Below are 22,762 nucleotides of genomic sequence, written 5' to 3' on the forward strand. Positions count from 1 at the left end.
TTAGTTATTTTTTTGTGAGTCACTGAATGTCAATATATGCGTTTTTGTTGCGCAGGACTAGCCGTTGGGACAGCACACGGCTACGTCACCAAACGTGACAGGAAGTTTTCACTAGCCTAACAGTCAGCTGATAGAGCAGCAACAACATCTACAGCTCCGACGGTCAAAGGTTCGTCTGTTAAATTGATTGTGCCTATGATCGTTACAATTTTATTCTCGTTAGCATCTGTTATACGAGAAGAACATGTCAATAATGACTCAGCGCCGTCTTGTCTTGTCTCATGGGTGTGGTATTTGGTTAGCAGTTGAATAGCTAACTTTAAGCAACACCCCTTAGCTAGCATTAACATTTCAAACATAGTTATTGTACACTTCAATAATGTAATATATTAGTGTTTGTTTATGTAATCTAGTAGTTGATTAAGCGTATGATTGATATGAGACATGTGTACCGACTCCCTACATTGTTAAAAACTTTTTTTATTTTGTGGAAGTTTGTAGCTAGAAGCTAACAATCTAAAGCTAGCTTTAATTCTGTAAAGATTGGAACAGCAATAGGCCTATCCAATTAACAGTTGTCAACAAGACATCATGTCAGCTTGTCATTACATAGCTTATTTCAGAAAATGGTTTATTAGTTTCAGAATGAATAACTATCTCTACAAATTGCTTAGCTAACTAGATAAGTTGTGTAATGTAAAAGCTACCAGCATATTTAACTCCAGTCGTTTTCATTTGTTGTGAAATAAAATTCTAATAAGGCAGTTATAAATGTATATTCGGAATGTGAAATCAGCCAACTAAGAGTTTAGTTTTGTTCCGACATTATTTGGTCTTAATTTCAAGCATTTTCGAAATCCCCACTGTCCAGCCGATTTACAGAATCTATGTTATGTTTTGAAATTAAAGTTAACTTTTAAAATTGCGGTCCTTGAAATATTTGTTTGACAAAGAGAATGCGGGGAATGTCAGTGAAAGCTCTGGAAAAGCACTAAATTCGTGTCTGCTCCACAGATGGCCTACCCTAAATCCCACAACCCATTTGCAGATGATGACGATGAGGAAGATTTTAAGCCTAAAAGTAGGGGGTTTGATGATGACCCCAATGATAGTGGAATGAGTGACGCAGAGAGGAGGCAGAGGTACCTCCAGCAGGAAGTGATGCGTACAGCCCAGTCTGCTGTGGACAGCAGTTACCGTTCGCTTAGCCTCATTCATGAATCAGAGAAGATGGGCGTGGAAACTGCTGAGGTATGTCAAACCACACAGACTTTCCTTGTGTCCGAGAGGGTCACAATCTTGTAATTTCTCTCAATTTTCTCTCCCTCACTCCCTCTCTCTCTCTCATTGTCTCTATAGGAGCTGATGCGACAGGGGGAGGTTCTGAAGAGGACGGACAAGATGTTGGACAACATGGATCAGGATCTGAAGACCAGCCAGAAGCACATTACCAGTATCAAGAGTGTGTGGGGTGGTCTTGTCAATTACTTCAAGGGCAAGCCAGAGACAAAACCACCACCTGAGCAGCCAAACTCATATGAGGCCAGTGACAGGTTAGATTCACTATGGTTAAGTCATTCAGACAGTTTATTGACTCGGATATTACATTAAAAACAACTTCAGCCTATAAACCTTGAACTAAGATCATGACAGTTACAGCCATATTTTACTTATACTTATTACTTTGGATGTCTCTGTATTTAAGCCATAGGCTCAGATGTAATTGTACTTTACCTACCGAAGTTTAGAAGAAAATGGGCATTATCTTCCACCACAAACATGTTTTCACTTATGTAGCAGGCTCTATAAATAATGGAATGACACAAATATTAGAGGTACCTACTCATCTCCCCCCGCAAATATTTTATAGTCTCTATTCCTTTAGTATATCCACGGAATTGGTATGTTTGTGTGTCGTGTTGTAAGGGTCACCTGAACATTTGTTATCTGACTTTCTCAGATTACAGAGCGCCCTGTCCAACAGCAGAGGACATGAAGATAGGTACCAAGCCAGCCACCCCAACCTTAGAAAGTTGGATACAGGAGGTAAGAGTGTGCACAACACCTGCAGTCACTGGTGTGTTTTTATTCAAAAAGCTTACTTATCTTCTCTTTTAAACTAGAAATATGGAAACCAGTCTTTGTTCTCTTGACATTTTGCAATTTGTTGTGACCAAAGTCGTCCCAAATTGGTAAAGAAAGCTTTGAGGTTTTTGGCACCCGCTGCATGGAACAATATGCAGACTGAACATAAATCTGTGTGCAGATCAGAAGATTTGAGTGTGCTTTTTCTGTTAATTTGCATTTGTAATTCTGTGTTGGTGCCATTATTGGTCAGGTCTGCCTTGTAAAAGAGATCTGTGATCTCAACGGGACAAAGCCAGTTAAATAAAGGCAAAATAAAATAAAATGGCGTGGTATAATCACACCACAAACTGACTGCCACTATGTCTAATTTCTATGTTCCAGGATTTGGAGCCTCTGCGTCATTAGATGACAGCTCATCTAGCCAGAATGGATACCCTAAGAACAAACACCTGAAGGAGGCTCACCAGACCCTGGACAACAACTTAGGTAAAAAAAAACAAAAACATTTTTGTTGGATTTGTTCGTATTTCTACTTGATGAATGAATAAATAAATAAATAAATAAATACAGATTTATACAATGCAGCCAAAGAGAAGTACACGGGGATGATATCAGTGCTGTCAACAATGATTGAATAACAATTATTTAAATTTTGTGCGGTACTGTAGTTACAGTTTTTGTAATTCTTTAGAAAAAAAATACATTTAATTTACGACAGTATGCCTCAAAAATCTATTATAATGAAATATTTTATTCTTCCATTAAGTAATGTCAGATGTCCTTTTGTGAATTACCCAGATGATATGTGCAGTGGCTTGAGCAGACTGAAGAGCCTCGGTCTCGGTCTCCAGTCTGAGATTGACAGCCAGGACGACTCTATTGATGCTCTGCTGAACAAAGCGGACAAGATGGATTTGAAGATCCACAACACAAACCAACAGATTAAGAACCTCAAATAAAAACAAACACTTGGACTTTCGTCACGGAGGCAAAAGACAGCAACAGGTCATCCCCTCACTTGGCTCTCCACCCTGGTCTCTGTTGAATATACTTTGTGTTCTTTGATTTTTCTATAATTGTTTTATCGATGGGAACATGTAACTGTGGCTGATATGCAAATGAGCCTATTGTCATGCATACTGTTTTTTATCTTGTATGACTGAAAAGTCATTTACCATTCATTTCTGTTTCAAGTTTGCCCATGAATCTAAGTTTCTGTAGAACATCCTCCTGCCACTTCACTGATTTGTCTGCTTATGTACTTTGAAGGAAAGACTCTATTCCATTTGTATATTGGATGTAAGTCTGTCTAAGCTTTTTGTTGTCCCATCATTATCCACCAAACTTCCATCTGGATGTGGAATCTGCTGAATTTGATTGATTCGATCAACTTTTCTTGATGCCCAAAAACACACAAATGGCTACAGGCCTGCTCATCATTCAGGCAGAACAGATGAATGGTTTGACAAATGAGGATCTAATAATGAATATTTCATTAGATAGACAGAAACACGGCATATGTCTAAAACTGGAATGTTCTGTGTGTATGGTTTGCATGTCTATTTTCTGGACCTGCCTTCACGTATGTGCAAAAACACTTTGGATGTCTTACTCAAGTCACTCTTGCCTTACAGATCATTTGTATGAACACCTTTTGGTATTGTGCCATGATTCTGGTGTTTTTTCTCTGCTTCACATTGTTTGTTTAAAGTTTGTCTCTGTTCCTCACTGCTTTCCCCGGCTTTATAAAAATTGCTTTTATTGATAAATTTATAAAATACTGCAGAATGTGACTGAGGGAAAGGTTGTACAGCAACAAAAACAATGTGAACAAGCTAGCTGTGGATATAAAACCTCAAAACCGAAAGAATATCCCCATTATTATAATCATATATCCTCCCCAGCATACATTTATGAGTAGGTTGAACCACTACTACGTTTATGAGTTACAACACAATGCTATTGTATTGAAGAAAAGTATGTCACGTATTCTAATCAAAGCCTCAATAAAGTCATTTGTAAGGGGATTCTCAGTTTAATCGATCGTGTTGCCCGTTCAAGTGGAGCAGGAAGTCAAAATCACCACCAGGTGGTGCTACGTTTCTAGAGTGGAATTTGCGTGGCCCCTTGAAGAAAGATGCAACTGGGAATCATTCAGTGGGTCGTAAATGTTTGTACAGTTTCTTTTCATTTTTGATGCATTGTGATAAACCGATTGTTTGGATTAAAGTACAGTAGGGACCATTTTACAGACCAAGAACATTTAAATTGCTCTTGAAAATAACATCAACACTCCCAAAATGATTATGAACCTCGATTTTTAACCTACTTCTTACTGAAATCACAATATACCAACAATATTCTGTCTTGTAATGAAGTGCAGTACTTTAAAACACGATCTGGTGGATTGCATGTTTTCAATATGGTCAACATACTGTTGGACGTGCCCGTGTTTACTACTCTGGCCCTGTTTTGTTCCAGCTGTGTTGCTGTGTGTAGCTCATCTCCCCGTGCTGAGGTGTCTATTCATTATCATTCCTCTGAGTTGGGCCAGCTGCTCCTACAGAGGCCCTCATTAGGATGACTTGCTAATTACAGTACACACTTCCCAAAAACACGTAGATATACGCAACATGGGGGCGACACAAAGGGGGAAATGGGGGTACCAACTATCCAGGGCCCCAAGCTGAGGGAGGGCCCTGCATGTCTACACTAGAAGGAGTTTTTGTGAGTTCTGAAGCATGTTTTTAGAGATGTCTTTTATTTTATTCATTTTTTTTTGTATTTGAAGCCTGGTTTCGAAGTTGCAGAACCAAACCCTTTGATTAATTGGCAGGGTTAGTGTTGTGTATCTCCTCAAAAATATTTAATATATGGAGGAGTAAATTGATGCATTGGATTGTGTCCAAGCTGCAAGCGTGTGTGTTTGTGTGTGTGTGTGTGTGTGTGTGTGTGTGTGTGTGTGTGTGTGTGTGTGTGTGTGTGTGTGTGTGTGTGTGCAGGCAAACAAGGTTGATGGAAATATAGTTTGAGTGTCAGGTAATTGCAGTAATGCACACATGAAATTAGTTTCACCTTGCTTGAGCAGTTGCCATTTTTGTTTTGGTCAACGAAAGAAGATGCACCTCGATGGAGGGAACGTTTTCCAAGCTGCGGGATGGAAATGTTGCTTCTGTGACTCAAATGCAGTTATGTAAGAGGTGCACATACTGGGGATAAATACACTGCTGAAGCGACCTCAGGTGGAGGTGGCACCAACACCGACCATCAAACGGAAGTCACCCCTGGGTCCTTTCCCTTAACTCCATCCGTGGGGGCCGGGAGGGCTTTGAACAGCTGTCTTGTCAAAAGCAAACAGTGGCCGTGCTGTGACAAAGGCCGCCGGTGCTGGAATGCCCCCCTTTTCAGCGGGCGTAATCCCAGAACACACTGCTGTCGGAGCCCATCAGGCACTGGGCCAGAGACGGGCCTTCCTGCCCTTTGGAAAGCGGGTTAGCAGCAGAGGCAGGGCAGCCAGGGGGGCAAAGCCTGCTTCAGAAGGGATGGACTGTCAGGCTGACAGCACTCTATTGCCACTGTTGTAGTAAGAGAAAATAAAGAGTTGTGCTGACGGAGGGGAGTTTGGTAGGGAGCCGGTGAGAGGGAGGGAGGAGTACAGAGAAAGGGGAGAGCTGGAGAGATTAATGGAGGAGGTAGAGTTCAAGTGCCGCTGAGATGGAACACATGAAAGAAGCCAGGAGTATGAATCCCTCTCAAAGGACTAATGTGGGAAGTGTTGATTTGTTAGATCTTACAAAAGTCCTTTAATGATCATTTTCCTTTTTTTCAAACAAAACATGGGGGAGTAAGTGGGTTTCAATATTTTATCAACTCAAAGCCCTAAATATGTGGCACATGGAAGGTTAACATTGTCAAATCCATCCTAAATTGTCCTTCACCTCACCTTTTTTCTCTGTTTAGTCTCATTACCTACCTGTTTACACCCCTTGTAACGAAGGCCTTAACTGTACAGTAAATAGACTGATTAAAAAGCAATAACATGGATTTATCAGGAAGAAAGATAATCTGGAAAGCATTAGAAGGTTCTTACATTTTGGTTTAAAACTTCCAGCAAGGACAAGGAGCAGCAGCTTCATAAACAACTCTCCAGGTCAGAGTCCTCCATGTTCACTTGATTGTCTATCATAAGAAGGAGGAGGCGAACTGGCTCTCAAATTCGGCATTCTGTAAAAAAACGTTAACAAAAAAATGCGACAGATGTGTTTACAGGTGATGTAAGTCGTCCACTCATCATCTCTTTCAGTTATGTCACAACAACAAACTACAAATTGTAGGAGAACGCAGCACAAAGACATGATTATACACATTAGTTGCCATTTTACTTGTCGTCATCCAGTTGACACCAAAGGGGGATGAAATGTCAGGAATGCAACAAAAATGCGTTGATTGGTGCATGTTTGCATTAATGTGCGTACGTTCAGCGGCGCTCTTCTTTCAACTGTGCAGCGCTGCGTGCAATCACCGGTCAAACTGAGGCATATACTTAACAGTGCTCCCGGTGGTAATTGCAGAGGGTAAGGGTCAGAAATGCTAATGGCGGTCTGTGTAAATGTTGGGTTATCTGGATGCCATGACGCAATGACATACCGGCGTTGGAAAATATGACAAGAGGTGGACAAATGACAGTATAGTTGTTTATTTTCACTAATGGACAGTGTACAGAGTATGCTGTGCTGCACTAATAAAATCATCACCTGTTTTATAATAAATAAACACACAAACACAGACACAGACGTGGGAGAGAAAGAGAAAGTCACAGCTTCCCGGAGAGAAAAAGCCCTTTACTGAGACTACACCGGTCCTCCTCTTAAACCAGCAGTACAGGAGATGTGGGGAGGCGTACCGAGCCAGTTCACTGACTCACAGAGGCTGTGGAGGCGACAAGTGCAGACGAAAGAGCTGTGGGGAGTGCTGGGAGGAGACTCTGTTAATAAAACGGGAGTATCTTGGGCATGACTGCATGTGATAGTTATATTGGATGATAATTTGCAGATAAAACTCCCTTGGGAGGTTAATAGCGTCTCTGAGCAGGAGTGGGAGTGAGAAGAAAACAGCTATGAAGCAATTCTTTTTCAGTCTTGGACACAGAGGACAGAGAGAACCACTGTTAAATTCTCTTAAATGGCTCTTTTTCCTCTCCAACAACATTAGGGTCTAAACAGATGTGACTGATGTCAGCTATGAGTCACTTTAAACTATCAAACACATCAGCGACCGACCAATCGGAAGAGGCAGACGTGAAAAAGGAAGCTTGATGGGAAACAAAGACACAAATCTCAGCACCTGAGGATTAATACCTGATATTCAACTTGACTTGCTGGTATAAATGCTTTCGTTCAAAAGGAAATAGTAACAGGGACAGAACTGTAAAACACAGATATATTGACTCAAGGATTTCTAGCAGTGGATACAATTTGGATGAACCAGTTTGCAGCTTCTCCAACCTGCAGGTGATTTCAGGACCCTTCGGATTGGGACTCAAACTAGGCGCAGCAACTGCTGTTTGGTGTTTAAACTGTTGGATACAAATAAGTGTAGCTATATAGACAACACATATACATAACACATAAACAATCAAAAGTAGAAAATGTATAAAGCAAAATAATATATTTCTATATTTATACATTATGCATTAACAAATGCACTTGCATTGATGGAGGTAGATAGCAAAGATTCAGAGGTAAAAAGGCATATAGATGTTGCTGTGCTTTGGAGGAGAGTAAGTACATAACGTGGCTGTAAAATCTGAAATTAAATGCAAGAATGTCTGTGTGCTTAGCAATAGTGTATACAGTACAGAGTATGAGGTGAAAGGAAAAAGTGGCAGGATGCTGCTGATCTCCTTGAGTTACCCATCCAGTAATCTGGATCAGAGGGGTCTGGCTTGGCTGGCAGGGCTCTCCACGGTTAGCAGAAGGTGTTGAGGGAAATCTTGTCCCTGCATACGGATGTCTGGAGTATATACGTCAGCTCACACGAAGAGCACAGAGTAGGGAGGACACCGGCAGCCCTCAGAGGACGACTCCCGCACCCAGGAACCATGGCAGCCCGGGACTGAAGCCGCTGCCCAGAATGTTCTAGGAAGGAGAAAGAACCGAGCAGGCATGAAGCAGTTGGTGACCAAATGGAAAAAGTTTATTTTTACCTACGTAAAGAAGATTATGTTTTCACCCCTTGTCTGTTAGCTGGTTTGGAATGTCTGCAGGATTACACAAAAACAACTGAACGGCTTACCATCAAACTTGGATGAAGGACAGATCCAGGAATTTTTGTCTCATTTTCTTTAACATTGCATGATAGGGCGTATTTCTTTGTCATGTTTTTGTTTATCTCAGGGAATAACGTATGGATCTTTTTCTGGTGACTGGTATCTATGAGTGAGTACAAAAGGGTACCGTTGAGCCTTCACAGAGATATGCACTCTACTGTGCCATTCTAGTTGTTATTAAAAATCCAATTTGTGTGGACCTTTTATGTAATTTAATTTAAAATCATTCTGATGGCATGCGTTTTGATTGGTAGAACAAAGAGTCAGCCTGAGTGAAGATGTTGTTTTCAGGACAGTGTGGGTAGGGTAAAGGCCACCTCAAGTACATGGGGAACTATTTTGTTGAAATCATCCAACGCAAGCCAAAATAATGGACTATTGTTATGGCTCTGCACACTCTGTATATTGGATGATATATCTACATTAGCTTAGCTCAAATGATGATTGTCCACGGAGCTATGTATTGGAACTAAATTGATGCTCTGTCAAACTAAGACTTATTACGTTATTTAAATATTTTGTTGCTTGTTCACAACTACAATAAATTAGATTATGAATAACTTTGATTTCCTTTCTAGTTACACAGTAAATTAATATGCACTGCTTGGCTTTATACCACTTTCGTGGAAGGTTTCAACCATTAAGTATATCAAGGGCAATTAAGTGCCTTTCTCATGTATGCAAAAGACAGAGCTGTATAATAAGTTATACACAGGCCAACTACCTTCAACTCACAAGCTGTCAGGAGTGTACCGCATCTTTAGCGTTGATTCTTTGGTTTACCTGGTGCTCTCCAGGCCGTCGCCTCCGCAGCGGTCTGACTTTGACATGGCATCGCTCTGACACTCTGCACAGACCAGCCTCTCTCTCACCAGATGAGCGCTCCACAGTTTGAATTTACATGCTGCACTGGCCTGTTTCACCCGCAGGTACACACAGTAACTGCGATGAGAGAGAAAGAAAGAGAAAGAATGACTCAAATTCAGACTGACAATAATACATGGCTCAAGAAGTCTAATCACGCATTTTTGGATCAAAAACCTGCAGATGTCATCCTGTGGGAACGAAACTGCTCATACAGCTCAGAAGCCAAGAGCTCAGCAATGTTTGTTATAACTTAGGACTTTTATCAGTCACTCACAATTGCCCCTCGGCATCACAAACAGCAAAAAAAGAAAAATGGAAGTCATCCAAATGAAGACACGGCAAGGCAAGAGAGATTTCGACACTCTACATAAGTCAGCCCTCCTCTTCCCTACATCCACCGAGGCCTGTTTGATGAAAGCCAAGTGGTGATCCAACCCAGCAAGCTGTGCTTGATCACGGCTATAACGAGACAAAGGACAAATTAAACGCCTCGATAAGAGATTGGCTCCATTTGAAGGTGATCCAGCAGTGTCATGGTCACCTGCAGTATCCTTCTATCAACACAGCTCACTCTGTGCACTGGAAACAATAATAAAGTCTTGTTTTTCTGCACACTGTGTTCTCTGGCAGGCACTTTGAACTCCTGCACTATTTATTTTGTCTCTGATTCAGTCAGCTGTGACAAAACACCATCCCCAGTGGGGCGGTTTGTCAAAGACAACATAAAGCTGTCGTTTTTTTTTTTCTTTTCTTTAAGACCTTTTCCACCAGTAACACATATCATTGTTCAGGTCTAATTCAGAGTGTTCGTGCCTGCATTTTGAAGACAGTTTTGCTTCAAGGCAAACATGCAAATGGTTTAGAGAGTGGTGAAAAGTGAATCATGAACATAATCACTGATGCTGGATGGATTCTATCAGCAGTTTGCATTAGCATATGTCTCTGGGATTACTTCAACATTATGCAAACACATCATGCACACATGCATTTGCTCAGTTTCCCTACTTTCTCCAGTAAATCTCTGATCAAACCACTAAAATGCCTTACTTTAAAGAAAACACACGATGCAATTATGTCTTAATTCCTGGCAGATAACACAGGTGTTAAACCTCCACAACCTCCTCCTCTCTGTCAAAATATTACTCATTCAATCTGTCACATATACAGTATAACTGGAGATCCAAAGAAAACTACCAATTACCATCCCATGGTAACCCCTGGCTTCCAGGGTCATTTTCCACCAGCGCCATAACAGGGAACCAGATGTCTGTGTTAAATCACCCCGACTCTGTGTCATCCACGCTGGATTGCTCTCATTTATGAGTAATGTGCCTCCAATCCCCGATGCTCTGTATTTCAGTCAAAACAAAAGTATCGGATGTCTTTTTTAATCAGTGTAAAATGCTGTGGGGCTGTCAGGAAACCATCCATGATGATATTATTCCCTGGTCTCTGATATTCTTCGGCTCTGAGAACATCCGCAATCAGCTCAGATCAAAGATGACATCCGTGCAGGGAGGGATTACCTTTTACATGGATTGTGGCTGCCTTATCAGTAAAGGTCAGCTCATGATGAAAATATTCAACGACGGCGTTCATGTTACACAGTCAAAGCAATTTCAAGGCTCTGCGTGCTATGGCAACCTTTGCCTTGGTCTGTAGTGTCTAATCTTTTGGAGCACAAAGTTGATCTTAAAGTGACCTTTGTAACTGAGTGAACATGAGGAGTAAAATCCAGATTCAGCTTTGAAGCGTCGAGCTGGAACAAAAGAGGTTAACGCCTGAATGTGAACATCTAAAAGTCTTCTTTTATAAAATGATTGCTGGCAAAAAGTCAAAGAGCGTATCGTTGCTTTCAGTTACATGTATGAATCAAATATGCTTTTGAATATATTTCAGTCAAAATGCATAGATGACTTTTTCTTTTTAAATGAAACTCCTTCGTTGCTATAAAATCCCAGTGTCTATACAGGAAATGCAATCATTCTCCAGTCCACACACTTCAGCTGTAATTACCCCCTCTCTGCAGCGGCTGCACATGAAAGCCGGAGCTACAGACAAAAACAAAGAGGGCTGGCCGGGTCAGTCAGTCGCGAGCCGTCCTGTGTGTTTGTATGTGGTGTGCTAATAGAGGCTTTACCTGGCCTTCTCCTCCTTCATCAGCATGTGTGGTCGCCTCCACGGGTCCTTGAAATTCCTCTTGAAAGAATCAGGCAGGATCTTTGCCACCTCTGCAGGAAATGAGAAAGGCAACAATCATGTCAGATAAGCTCTTGCTTCCACTGAAAAGCATTTTTTTTTTAAATTACATTAATGACGGTACAAACACACCCAACATGTGGTCTGTGTAGCTGTTGATTGCATGACTCAAAATGACTTAAAGGTATCAGAGCAGTGTGACGTGCAGCATTACTCATTTTTCCTTGAAAATGTTCTACTTGGAAAACTGTTTCTGTGTCCTGGTGTTCGTTTGTTTACGGAGTATGATTCAATAGTTAAGAAGATAACAGAAGATTTTGAAATAGTGCAGCTGGAGGTAAGGCTGTAGAACAGATGTTTTACTTACAGTAAAAGTGTGAACAAGAGGTACCCCAGAGAATACTGAAACACCAAATTAATAGGAAACAGAGGTCAGAGCGGGAGAGTGCGCATGCATAAATGCATGCATGTAGGGGCATGTATGGAATAGCTCACCTTTCGCAGTGCTGCATATGGCGTTGTTTCCAAAGCATCCTCGTCGCTGTTTGAGGTCAGGACAGGGCATGCCTCCATTTCTAGGGGGCACAGACACCTGGCGACTCCTTTCTGTGCTGCCAACTCCACATGGAGATGTGCACGATGACCATGGACCCCAGGATCCCACCACACAGTCAATGGCTGCTAGGGAAGCAGACAAAGTGATCAGCTGAGGGTTTTAGGAGAAAAACGGACTAACACATCAAATATCTGAAGTCTCTTCTAGTTGTTTTTTGTTGTTTTTTAAGGTTGCTTTAGGTTCTTTAAGTATTACATACAGAAAAGAACATTTTGGAAAGGTGAGATGAGTTCCATTTACAGGGACAGTTTACCCAAATACAAATTTTTACCTGTGTTGCCTTTTATCCATCAAGACTGTTTTGGTGTGAGTTTCATAGTTTTGCAGATACTGGCTGCAGAGATGCCTGCCTCCAATCCATATCATGAAACTGGATGGCACACAGCTTGTGGTGCTCAAAATGCCCCCAAAACTTTTCTTAAAGCTCAACAACAATGTCCTCTCCCAGAAATCATGACCTGGTTACTCAAGATAACCCACAAACCTTACTGTGAGCTACTTGCCAACCACACCACCACGCAGAAGGAAGCGTGCATCTATTCATCAATGAACAACAACGTCTCTTGATAATCTTGAGTAACCAGGTCACGGTTTCTGGAAAGAGACATTGCTGTTGTGTTTCATTAAATGTGTCGTTTTAGCACGTTTAGCACAACAAGCTGAGTGCCATCTAGTTCCATTATATTCAAGAGAAGACGGACACTTCTACTGCTGATATCTTCAAAACTTAGCAACTCAAATTAAACCATCTAGATGAATAACACTACAGGTAAGAGGAAAAATATATATTTTTGTTTTTTAGGGTCAACTGTCCCCGTATGGACGATTTAAAAATACCTTTAGGGACCACAGTCAAGAAATTCAAGCACTCTCCAGTGGCGCATTCACACTAAATGCTATAATTCTGACAGACAAATTGATCTTTACCCCAGAGGTAGCTGTAACATTCCCCTAATCTTTGCTATCATGCCTGACTGCATGGCTGAAAGTGTGAGCTGCAACACACCCAGATATAGTGAGTTGCATGATGTTGCCCTGCACATAGGTTGGTGGGCAGCAAAACGAGTGACTGGGTCATTACCATCTACGAATGTCAGATCAGCCAAACCCCAGACTCAGGAAGTCTGTGACCCAGGTCAAATGTGGGGGCCATTTAAATAAGAAGCTAATTTTGCATCCTGTTCCCTCTGGTTTCCCTCTACCCCACAATTAAACACACACACACACACCACATAAACACAGCAGCAGCAGCAGCAGCAGCAATCAAGCTTCCCATTCAGTAGGCTGATTTAGTCAATTACATCAGGCTAGAGAGGAAGCCATACTACTTAGATGGCTGCTCTGATCACAGCCAAGAGTCTCAAGCAGCAATCAAGCCTTGTCTGACTCGAAGATTTAATAGTGGCAGACATTTAACAGCTTTGTTTTGAGGAGGAAGTGCCCACTCCATAAACACGGACAAATGATGAGAGAGGGTCTCAAACGCCCACGCACGTAATTAATAAATACAAACATATACACCAGAATACCTTTGTTGAAATAACCTGATATTAGAGTGGAGCTTCTTTGTAGACAAGTAGAGGATGGACGAGTTTTAATACAATGAGAGCAGGTGCACCCAGCGTGAAGCTCTTAGATGTTCTCGGCGAAATTATAGGGAGCGAGGAGGATAAATATACCATAACTGAATCTAATCCTCCCTCGCCATCTAATCTACCTAACTCTGTCTTTATAATATGCGCTCGGCCCCGCAGTACAATGCTGCAAGTGAATAAGTATCTGTGTGTGTGAACAGGAGAAAGAGCGAGGGAGAGCTTTCAAGGTGCCGCCTGTTCGGTTCATTCCCATGGTCCTGTTGGGCTTTCGGAGGCGGGGGGCTGTCTCAGTGACACAGCCGATCCACAAAGCCACTGTGGAATCTCTGCATTCCTGCACATTAGTGCTGCCCACCTGACACTCGCCTTTCCCAGATCACCACACACTCACAAACACACACACACATATACACATACACACACACAGACACACACACACGCACACACATTCAAAGCAATTTCTGTCAGATTAAACCCACCCACTTGGGCTTGTTCCACCTTCAGTCATCACCCTAAACACACAGACATACACATTACCCTGTGTAGACTTGTAGAGGGAACCTTTCTTGAAAGAATACTAATGGGCGTGAAAAAATCCGATACCATATCAGCTTGCCTACTCCTGCCTCCTCCACCTCTTCTTATCCTTACCCCTCGCCTTTCCTTCCCTCTTCTACATCCTCTGACGTTCGCAGGGGCAGACTTTGCTGTTTATCTCATAGCGGGAAAACGCAAGGCAGCTTAGGGTGTGCAATGAAACCTAGAGGGTCAGCGAGTTCCCGCACCAAAGGGGGAAACAGGGCTATTAGCCCCACTGATCGACAACAACACACACACACCAATAGGACAGGAGTGAGGCCCCTGTCTGGAAGTCTCAGCCTGTTGGCCCTGAGCCCCCAGAGGTCAAAAGGCAATTACCAAACTGTGGTGGTCCCCCTGCTCTGCTTCTGGTACCACCAGTGCGACAGTCCCACCACCCACATGATAACCCTGCTGACAGTCTGACACAGCCTGACCCGCAGAGCTTATAGCCACCGTTGTCCCCTGTCCTCCATTGTTGACGAGAAAGTCCCCCGGTTGGAGAGCATGACACCACCTCTGATCTTTGACCCCCAATACAGGAAACAAATGGCCCTCGTTGTCAGCATGTTTTGTCTTTCAAATCAGCTGATATTTTTACAGAGTGTTTTCGAGTGCTTAAAAATCGAAGCCCTCTTCACACAAGAGTTTTATAATATACAGACACGGTGTTTTATCTGCCATTGACTTTGTGTTTTCTAATCTTTTTGGGCACGAGGTAGTTGTAAACATTAAAAACAATCAACAGCGGTTACTCTAGTGGTTACTCTGTGTTACACTGCCCCCCCATTAGTTTTGAGTATGAGTTTGATAAGTGGACATCAGTTTAGAGGGCCCTAAAAAGCATTTTCTCAGTCATGTTCTTTCTATGAATGAAGGGATCTCCCATGCAAAATTTTAAATTAACAAAGTTATTTCTCGTAAGGGATTTCTGTTAAATCTTTCGTGCTTTTGTCACCAGTTTGGCCTTACCAAGTTGGAAAAAGGTGAAGTCACCATTGGATCAAAATCAGGTCACAGCTGGTAGTTCCTTTGATTCTTGTCAGTTAAATCTGATCAAACCAGACTAGGCAAATAGCTGTCAAGGGCATTAAATTAAAGATATCTCCAGAGAGGGTGAATCATGCTGTGTTTCACATATTAATGATTGCAGCTCTAAATGAGAGTAATAGGAGTTTATTTGGACATCGCTGAAGCTTATCTTCCTGTCACACAAATATGTGTATCCAACAACAGCACTTTTATCTCCCGACTTGTCTGCCAATCTCCACTCACACTTGTTACAGTCAGATAAAAGCATACTATCCGGCTTTTCACATTAGCATTAGTTAGCTCTCCCCTCCACTCTCACTGGTTTCTGTGTCCATTTAAGGGTGTCATAACAAAAGAGTTATCAGACCTGCCCACCCAATTTGCTTTATCTTTTCCTCCCTTTATCACTTTCTCTTGTTCTTTCTCCCCCATCTGTCTCCTTCTTCTGGTCCTCCTTTTCACTCTCCCACCCCCGTCCATCCACCCCCCATCTCCTCTCTGATTGGACCCAGATGTCCAGCTGCCCTGGAGGACCCACTGCACCCCCAAAACCTTCCCACTCAACTTCCCTCCCATGTAGAGAGCTGGGCTTTGGTCCCATCAGACATCAGCTCTTGCGCAACACAAGGGAGGACCATACGCCTGTTAATAGTGGTGAAGGACAAGGGACTGAGTCCTAATAACAACTTAGCGCATAAATGTTTCCTGTAGACACCTTGAAAAGAGGAGCCAGTCAAAACGACTAATTAAAAGGATTCATTGCAAACACAGCTGAGGCAGATTTTCTGTCACACCTAAGAAGTGTTTGCACTGCGTGACATCACAACACTTCATTATATCCGTTTCCCAAACGCAATAAACACCAGAAAAAAGGACGCAAAATGTGCTCTTGTCGATGGATGACCTGTTTACCTTCACAGACACGAGTCAAAGACAAATTCACAGTAATTCACAGAATTGTGGCAAAAGAAAACCTGAATTTAGCTTGAACAAGTAATGTTTTTTTCTGATATGAAGAACCTGTTGATTGCAAAGATGTATTTTAAATTGTGGACAGAGTGATGCATTAGGGGTAATAAAAAAGATGACTGCTAACAATTTTTATGTATGTTTAAGATCATGTGAGAGGCTCTGTGAGGCTGTACATAAACACAGCAGTGCTTCAAGCTAAGTGCTAAAACTAGCATGCCAACATGCTTACTATATCAATGCAGGCATTCGGATGCTAATCAGCCATATTTACCATGCTCATCCTTTTAGTTTACCGTGTTAGCATGCTTAAATTGCAAATTAGCTAGCACACCTTCACAATGTATTTGTATCCAAGCGAAGCAATTGCTCTTATAGTGTTGCTCCATTCAAGGGTTGCTAAATTAGAATACAAGTTTCCTTTAACCACTGGTGTTTTCTTGCTACGCAGATTTATGTTTTATGTTTAAATTGTCCCAGTTACTACCTCTGATTTTTCTACCACAGCATGAATGTACTGAAGGATCTGACTACTCACTACAGAAGAAATGGTTCCTATAATTCTGTTGAAATCCATCAACTTCAACGTGGAATTAACATTTTAGTTTTTTTGCTCATGAAGATACCAGATCAAGGACATCAAATTTGCCATCACGAGCATCTATCCCGCTACGTGCAGTCGACTATGTGAGTACCATCAGAAAAATGAACGGGAAGCTGTTTGTGCCAAAAACTACAGCAGCTGGCCAGTTTCAGTCAAGCTGAATCACATCACGTCCACTACTCATAAAGGTTGGAGAAAGAACGCGTGGGAAGCAGGGGAGATGAAGAGGGAGTGAACGAAGGTGGAAGCAAACATCATGGCATGACAGTGCACCGCGCCCTTAAGGAAACACAAAGAAGCAGAAGCGCCTGCAAGAGTGACAGATGAATGATGAGCCAGCCTCTGGGGTATCTGAGGTTAGAGTATGGTCTTCCTGCCGAGGTGAGAACTACCAGACGCCAAAGTGGGAGGGGAGAGGAGCTGCCGCCTCCATCCTCCTGTGGGCCAGTTTTATGTCTAGAGTCTCTGAGGAGGAATGAGCAATTAGAGAATTACGGGCTGAAGTGGAAAATATTTGATGTATCATTTCCGAACATACTCCTACACCGGAACTCAACTCCCCGCTTGGATTTCTAACACTGTACATACTATACAGTATGATTCATTTGAAATGTTTATTGGTCGACCTCCTCCTCGTCTGCTTTTTACAGTAATATCCTGTATTTGTAAAGCATTAGTAACGGCATAGCAATGTGAAAAATGTAAAAGCGTAACACTCAACAGTACAGTTCACAGAAATGTCAGTAGTTACACGGGAAAGAGTAGGGAAGGAATGAGGAATTACCTGATAATTAATGAAGCGTTAATGAGTCATTCCTGAATAACTGTGATTCAAGAATAATGATGAGTCGCCACAGAATATACTGGGAGTTACTTAAGTAACTAATCATTGGGTATTGATTAGTTCAGAAACATATATATGAGGCGTTCCTGATTGTCTCTAAAGCAAACTAGGGATAACTTATATATTACTAATTACTTAATCACTAGTTACTATGTTGTGCCCTGTCCAGTGAAGTGATACTGAGTACTTGAGCAGAGGGTAACTAAGTTGTCCCTCATTAGCTCATGATAACATCAAGTAGCTGCTGAGTTATTACTGGAAATTCACAATGAGTTAATTAAAGCAACATTATGCAAGAATTTTGCAAATATTTTCTGATTTTCCAGCAGCTGCTCTGCCACAACTCTCGATGATACTGAGTTTCCTGATTGACATGTAGGTTTACTTGATGCTAAGTGGCAGCTAACCGCTTCAAACAGTAGTTGCTATTAGCTAGTTAGCTCAATTAGCCGTGCAGCTAGTGGTCCCATTAGCTGACTGTGGCCAGACTGGGAGCTTGAAGCACCTGAGGAGTGTTGGTTAGTGCACAGCTAACACAGCGCCTCTCCCATGATGCACTGTGTTAGAAGTCATGACTGAATTGGAAATGATGAATTAAAATTTAATTTCTACCTCTTGTGTAAAATTATTTGCAACAAAAATACCAAAAGTGCTTGAGCTTAGTTTCCTCTGTGAGATGTTAACGTGGCAATCCAAGCGGAGAATCAAGACCCGCTGCTAGAAGCCAGACTCATCACCAAGCTATGCAGAGTGGTTTGGATGACAAATGATGTCAGCTTGCTGTATATCAACTCTGAAACCTCAAGAACTATTAAACAAACTTGAGGATATAAAACTAAGCATGAATGTACACCTCAATAACTCATGTCTGCCCCAAGATTTTTCCAGCAGCTGATTTTGATGGATTTTTCTGCTTGAATGTTGTTGTTACCGAAAAAGCCAACACGTTTGAACACCAGACTAAAACTGAAAGGAAAAAAAACATCCCAGCATTTGGCACAGTATTCTGCCAGTCAGGTGTAGAAAGATTTCATACTTGGCAGGCCACAAAGAGCTGGGCACATCACTTTAAGTTGTATGTGTTGTAGGGAGGATTTATTTTCATTCCAACACTATCTTCACTCTTGTTTAAAGTTAATTCCTCACAGCTCTTAACAGAGTCCTATAAATCAAAGGAGTATGGGAACATCCTCCACGCTGTTTACAACCAACACAAATTCCTGCCAAATGCTTCATTTGACCAACATCTCTGGAGAGAATCGTATCACACTCGAAAATGCTTTTAATTGTGGTCTTTTTTGTCTCTCCTCTGACACCCACTCCGAGCTCCCTGCTTGGCCACAGCTGACTTACAGACTGTGACAGACAGTACACAGACAGACCGACTCCCCGATGTGTTGCAGAGCTGCGGGATCAGGATCAGATAAAGTCCGAGTGTGATGTGGGTGAGAAAACATCGGGGTGCTTTGATGGAGCTGAGCTAATTGTGTGTTTTGTTTTTACCGTAGAGATGCTCAGGTTGCAGAGGGAGGATGCCAAGGGGCTTTTCTCAGCATCACTCCACGCTCACTGATCCATACAGCAGTCATAAGTCATTGCAACCATGAGAATAAATCATTCTGATTCGTATGATTATTGGGCTTGTCACATAAAATATTCAGCAGACAGTGAAACATTATCAGACCTGTAACACCTGCATCTTACCATTGTGTGATTCTGGTCTCACTGCGCCAAAATCCCCGTCTGACACGTGAGTGAAGCGATGCACATGGCAGCCGTTAGCTGACCCCTGAGGGACCAGCTGCTGTTGAACGGTACAGTGATGACTCAACACTGACCTGAGGTGCTACTCTGAGCTTATTCTGTGAAGTTTCAGCTTGGCAGGCGCATGGGATGGATCAAGTGATGCCTGGACTGCACTCAGCTGGCTGATAAATGCTGTCTCTGCATGCCTCTTTGACTGATCGGTGGATAAAAAGAACAAATTGAGATGCAATATTTCATCCAGTGTGTTGTAAATTTAGTCTAATGCCCGAGTGTTATTCATTGTACTGAAAAGGTCTCACCACTACTCTTTTACACACACATTCTATCTAGTGTTAGGAGAGTTTTGGCAGCTTGACAGTTGAATTGCGCAATGAAAATAATGCTCACTTTTTCATAAAAAGCATCAAACTTAGCACACTTGTACAGTTTGGGGCCCTGAACATGCATCAATGGCGACCGCTTCACTTTCAGCCGCAACCAAATTATGTTTTCCACGTCATATCTCCAGAACCATACATGATAACGCTGAAAAGGCAATGTCTACCTCCATGATTCGATGGTCAAGAATCATAATAATACCACAGACAACATCAAAAACAGTTCAGGCGAATAATTGATGATGTTAGATGAAAAATTACAGCATCTGAGAACCTAGACTAGACTTAATGATACCATGTCTGTTGGCTGCATGGTGTGATGAGTTTTGAAAGCTTAATCCTCTGGGCACGGTGCCCCAAACCGTACAAGTGTGCCAAGTTTCATGCTTTTTGTGAAAAAGTTTCACATTTCAACTCAAATTTCTCACATGTCACCTGGTCTATAAAGGTGTTTTTGAATGTTTTAGCCCCTCTAACTTTATTTATATAGCCCAAAATCACAAATGTGCCCCAACATACAGCTGTAGCAGTTAAGGGGTCCTCAAGTTGTGATAATACATTAAAACTAGGGCTGAAGAATTAATCAAAATATTATCTAAATCACAATATGGCCAAGTGAAATGTCCACAACATACTAAATTAAAGAAAGCATTGTGGTGCTGCAGAAATATAAGAGCATAAGGGAACATGCTTTTTTGGCACAGACCACAAGGTAGTAAAATGAAATGCAAAAATGATAATTCTCCCTAAAATCATGAGTCATATGAGTAAAAAAATAAATAATCCTTTTTTGTTGTTGTTTTGTTTTTTGCATATCGTTCGGCTCTGATTCAAATGTAACCTCACTAAAGCATATGTTTTGAAAAGAAAGCGTTTGAAAGTAACGAGGTAAACTAACTTTTGAATATAACTGCAGGAGGACAGCACGCTGCAGGGATTAACAGGTGGCTCAGCCGTCTTTACAGTAAACAGTGAGGTCAAATACAAAGCACTCCATCACAGCACTTTTGTACACACTTTTTAAGTAATGAGCTCAAGAATGGACGAGGCAGCCCGTTCACATCACAGCACAGATACAACACTCAAACAAAGGTTCACTATGTATACACTCAATGTGCCTAAATAGAGGGATGGCTGCAGCATTTGAAGAGCTCTTTGACTCTGAGGACTGAGCCTACAGGTGCTTGTTAGCGTGCACTTAGGGCGAGGGTGCCACTCTGAGCGTATCTGTATACAGACAGTCAATCCTCTGGTGAACTTGAGATCTCTCAACATACTGTAAGAGCTACCTCACTCACATCTCACACAGACACGGCTCCACTGTCAGTAATCCTGACCATCTTTGGCCGTCTGTTCCCATGGTGTCCATCCCCTCATTTGTCCATATATAGCAGCAGCAGGCGGGCAGGATGATGAGGGGGAGAGGTAAGGCACACTCACAATTTGGGGATTCAGTTGAAAAATAACCTCAATCTACTGTTTTCAGCAGCGCACTTTATTCTTTGTGAACTGAAGAGAAGGCTGACATGCTGGTTTTGTGACTGTTATGATCGCTCGCTCCACTTTCCAACCACTTCACCGCAAGGTCAAAGGTCAGCCCTACAAACTTCAACCACACATACACCATGAAGACAGGAGGCACCCCTACTAATGGGCACCTCTGTCTGGTCACTTTAAACAAACAGCCTTAATGGGTGCACTAGAGACAGCTATGTGTAGTATGTCTCACCGTCTCCGTGTCACCTCACTGTCAGCCATCTCTGGCTCAAACTGGACAACAATGAACAACAGGCATCACTGAACAGAACGTTGAATCAGCATACAGCATGGTTTTGAGACTTCTGTTTGTGTGATTTTGAACTTTCAAAGGAAAGAAGTCAACCATTTCTGAAGTGAATTGATGCAAAATTGGAGACGGAACCAGCAACTCACCAGATATTTGGCACACACGCTTGTAGTCCTCGCAGCAGTCTCCGGTTTTCTGACAGTAGGTGTCACAGTAGCACACCGTTTTTCTCTTGGTGTACTCAAAACATTCGTTGTTCCGGCCGGTGCAGCAGTTCGGGCTCTCTCTCTCCCGGCAGCCCGCCTCGGCCTGTGGAAAAATCTCCCCACAGAAAAGCGCAAAATATCCACAAACGACGAGCCCTAGGCGCGCTGAGCTCCATCCACGCGCTCCCATGACTGAAACTTTTCTGCGTCCACTTGCTCCACACACTCCTGCTGCTGGTGCTGCTGCTGCTGCGTCACTTCGGATGGTTCTTCTTAAAAGGCAATTCTTCTGTAAAGAGGGAGGTGGTGGTTTCTACATAAAATCCAAATCCGAGGTAACTTCGGCATTGACACCTACACGGATAACCGATGCGTAAAAGTGGAGCCAGTGTGCGCACCAGCTCTGCTCTACCCGTGTGTCGGACACCGCCCCTTTACAGCTACTGTTGGTTACTAGGACAGACGTACAGTACCAGCCTCTCCCCCCCCCCCCCCCCCCCCCCCTCTCCTCTCCCTCCTGCTCGCTTGGTTGCGCAATTTGCAACTAGACAAGTGAGTGCTATTACAAAATGTTGTTGTTCCCTCAAATGGCGTTGGACCACCTCTCAGGCTGAGATGCAGATCAAGACCACACTGTATTTTTGGAAAGCGAAGTCAGCCCAACTGGAGGCATTTATAGTGATTTCCACCCGTTTCACCAAAACTAGAACCAAAAACCTTTCTTGGAACCCAAAACAGGATTGAAAAGTGTCTAAAACCGTCCAGATGATCAGTTTGGGTTCCAATCACCAAGTTCAGCACCACGGACAGCGGCGGGAAATCAAGTGCCAAGTAAAAATAAAAGTTTACATGAAACATAAGATTTCAGCCAAAAGCCAGAGCAGAAAGCAGCCAAATGATCTCCA

General features: G+C 42.4%; 2 protein-coding genes across 3 annotated transcripts; one reads left to right on the plus strand and one right to left on the minus strand.

Annotated features, from left to right (window-relative positions):
* The first annotated feature begins 36 nt into the window (after positions 1–36).
* snap29 (synaptosome associated protein 29) lies at positions 37–4,115 on the plus strand. The gene is made up of 6 exons (XM_030416454.1): positions 37–169; positions 1,015–1,251; positions 1,360–1,553; positions 1,961–2,046; positions 2,470–2,574; positions 2,887–4,115. Exons 2-6 carry the CDS (start codon positions 1,015–1,017, stop codon positions 3,045–3,047), a joined length of 783 nt encoding a protein of 260 aa, XP_030272314.1. The 5' UTR covers positions 37–169; the 3' UTR covers positions 3,048–4,115.
* A 2,653-nt stretch (positions 4,116–6,768) lies between these two features.
* Positions 6,769–22,307, minus strand: LOC115580972 (somatomedin-B and thrombospondin type-1 domain-containing protein). 2 transcript variants are annotated; one of them, XM_030415735.1, is made up of 5 exons: positions 21,798–22,307; positions 11,978–12,160; positions 11,424–11,514; positions 9,200–9,358; positions 6,769–8,225 (listed from the first exon to the last, which is right to left on the minus strand). In XM_030415735.1, exons 1-5 carry the CDS (start codon positions 22,045–22,047, stop codon positions 8,120–8,122), a joined length of 789 nt encoding a protein of 262 aa, XP_030271595.1. In that variant the 5' UTR covers positions 22,048–22,307; the 3' UTR covers positions 6,769–8,119. The 2 variants fall into 2 exon arrangements, with proteins under 2 accessions (XP_030271595.1, XP_030271594.1); XM_030415734.1 differs by having other exon boundaries at positions 11,978–12,163.
* Between the last annotated feature and the right edge of the window lie 455 nt (positions 22,308–22,762).

Source organism: Sparus aurata, chromosome 5 (assembly GCF_900880675.1).
Source record: "Sparus aurata chromosome 5, fSpaAur1.1, whole genome shotgun sequence".
Classification (NCBI taxonomy): Eukaryota; Metazoa; Chordata; class Actinopteri; order Spariformes; family Sparidae; genus Sparus; species Sparus aurata.

What these genes read in the sequence shown, in the direction of transcription:
- snap29 (XM_030416454.1), top strand. Translation starts at nt 1,015, where the DNA reads ATGGCCTACCCTAAATCCCACAACCCATTTGCAGATGATGACGATGAG. An exon ending in TCATATGAGGCCAGTGACAG is followed by an intron (nt 1,554 to 1,960) that starts GTTAGATTCACT and finishes TGACTTTCTCAG; the next exon opens with ATTACAGAGCGCCCTGTCCA. An exon ending in TAGAAAGTTGGATACAGGAG is followed by an intron (nt 2,047 to 2,469) that starts GTAAGAGTGTGC and finishes TCTATGTTCCAG; the next exon opens with GATTTGGAGCCTCTGCGTCA.
- LOC115580972 (XM_030415734.1), bottom strand. Translation starts at nt 22,047, where the DNA reads ATGGGAGCGCGTGGATGGAGCTCAGCGCGCCTAGGGCTCGTCGTTTGT. An exon ending in GCGTGTGTGCCAAATATCTG is followed by an intron (nt 12,164 to 21,797) that starts GTGAGTTGCTGG and finishes CTGCTTCCCTAG; the next exon opens with CAGCCATTGACTGTGTGGTG. An exon ending in CATATGCAGCACTGCGAAAG is followed by an intron (nt 11,515 to 11,977) that starts GTGAGCTATTCC and finishes CATTTCCTGCAG; the next exon opens with AGGTGGCAAAGATCCTGCCT.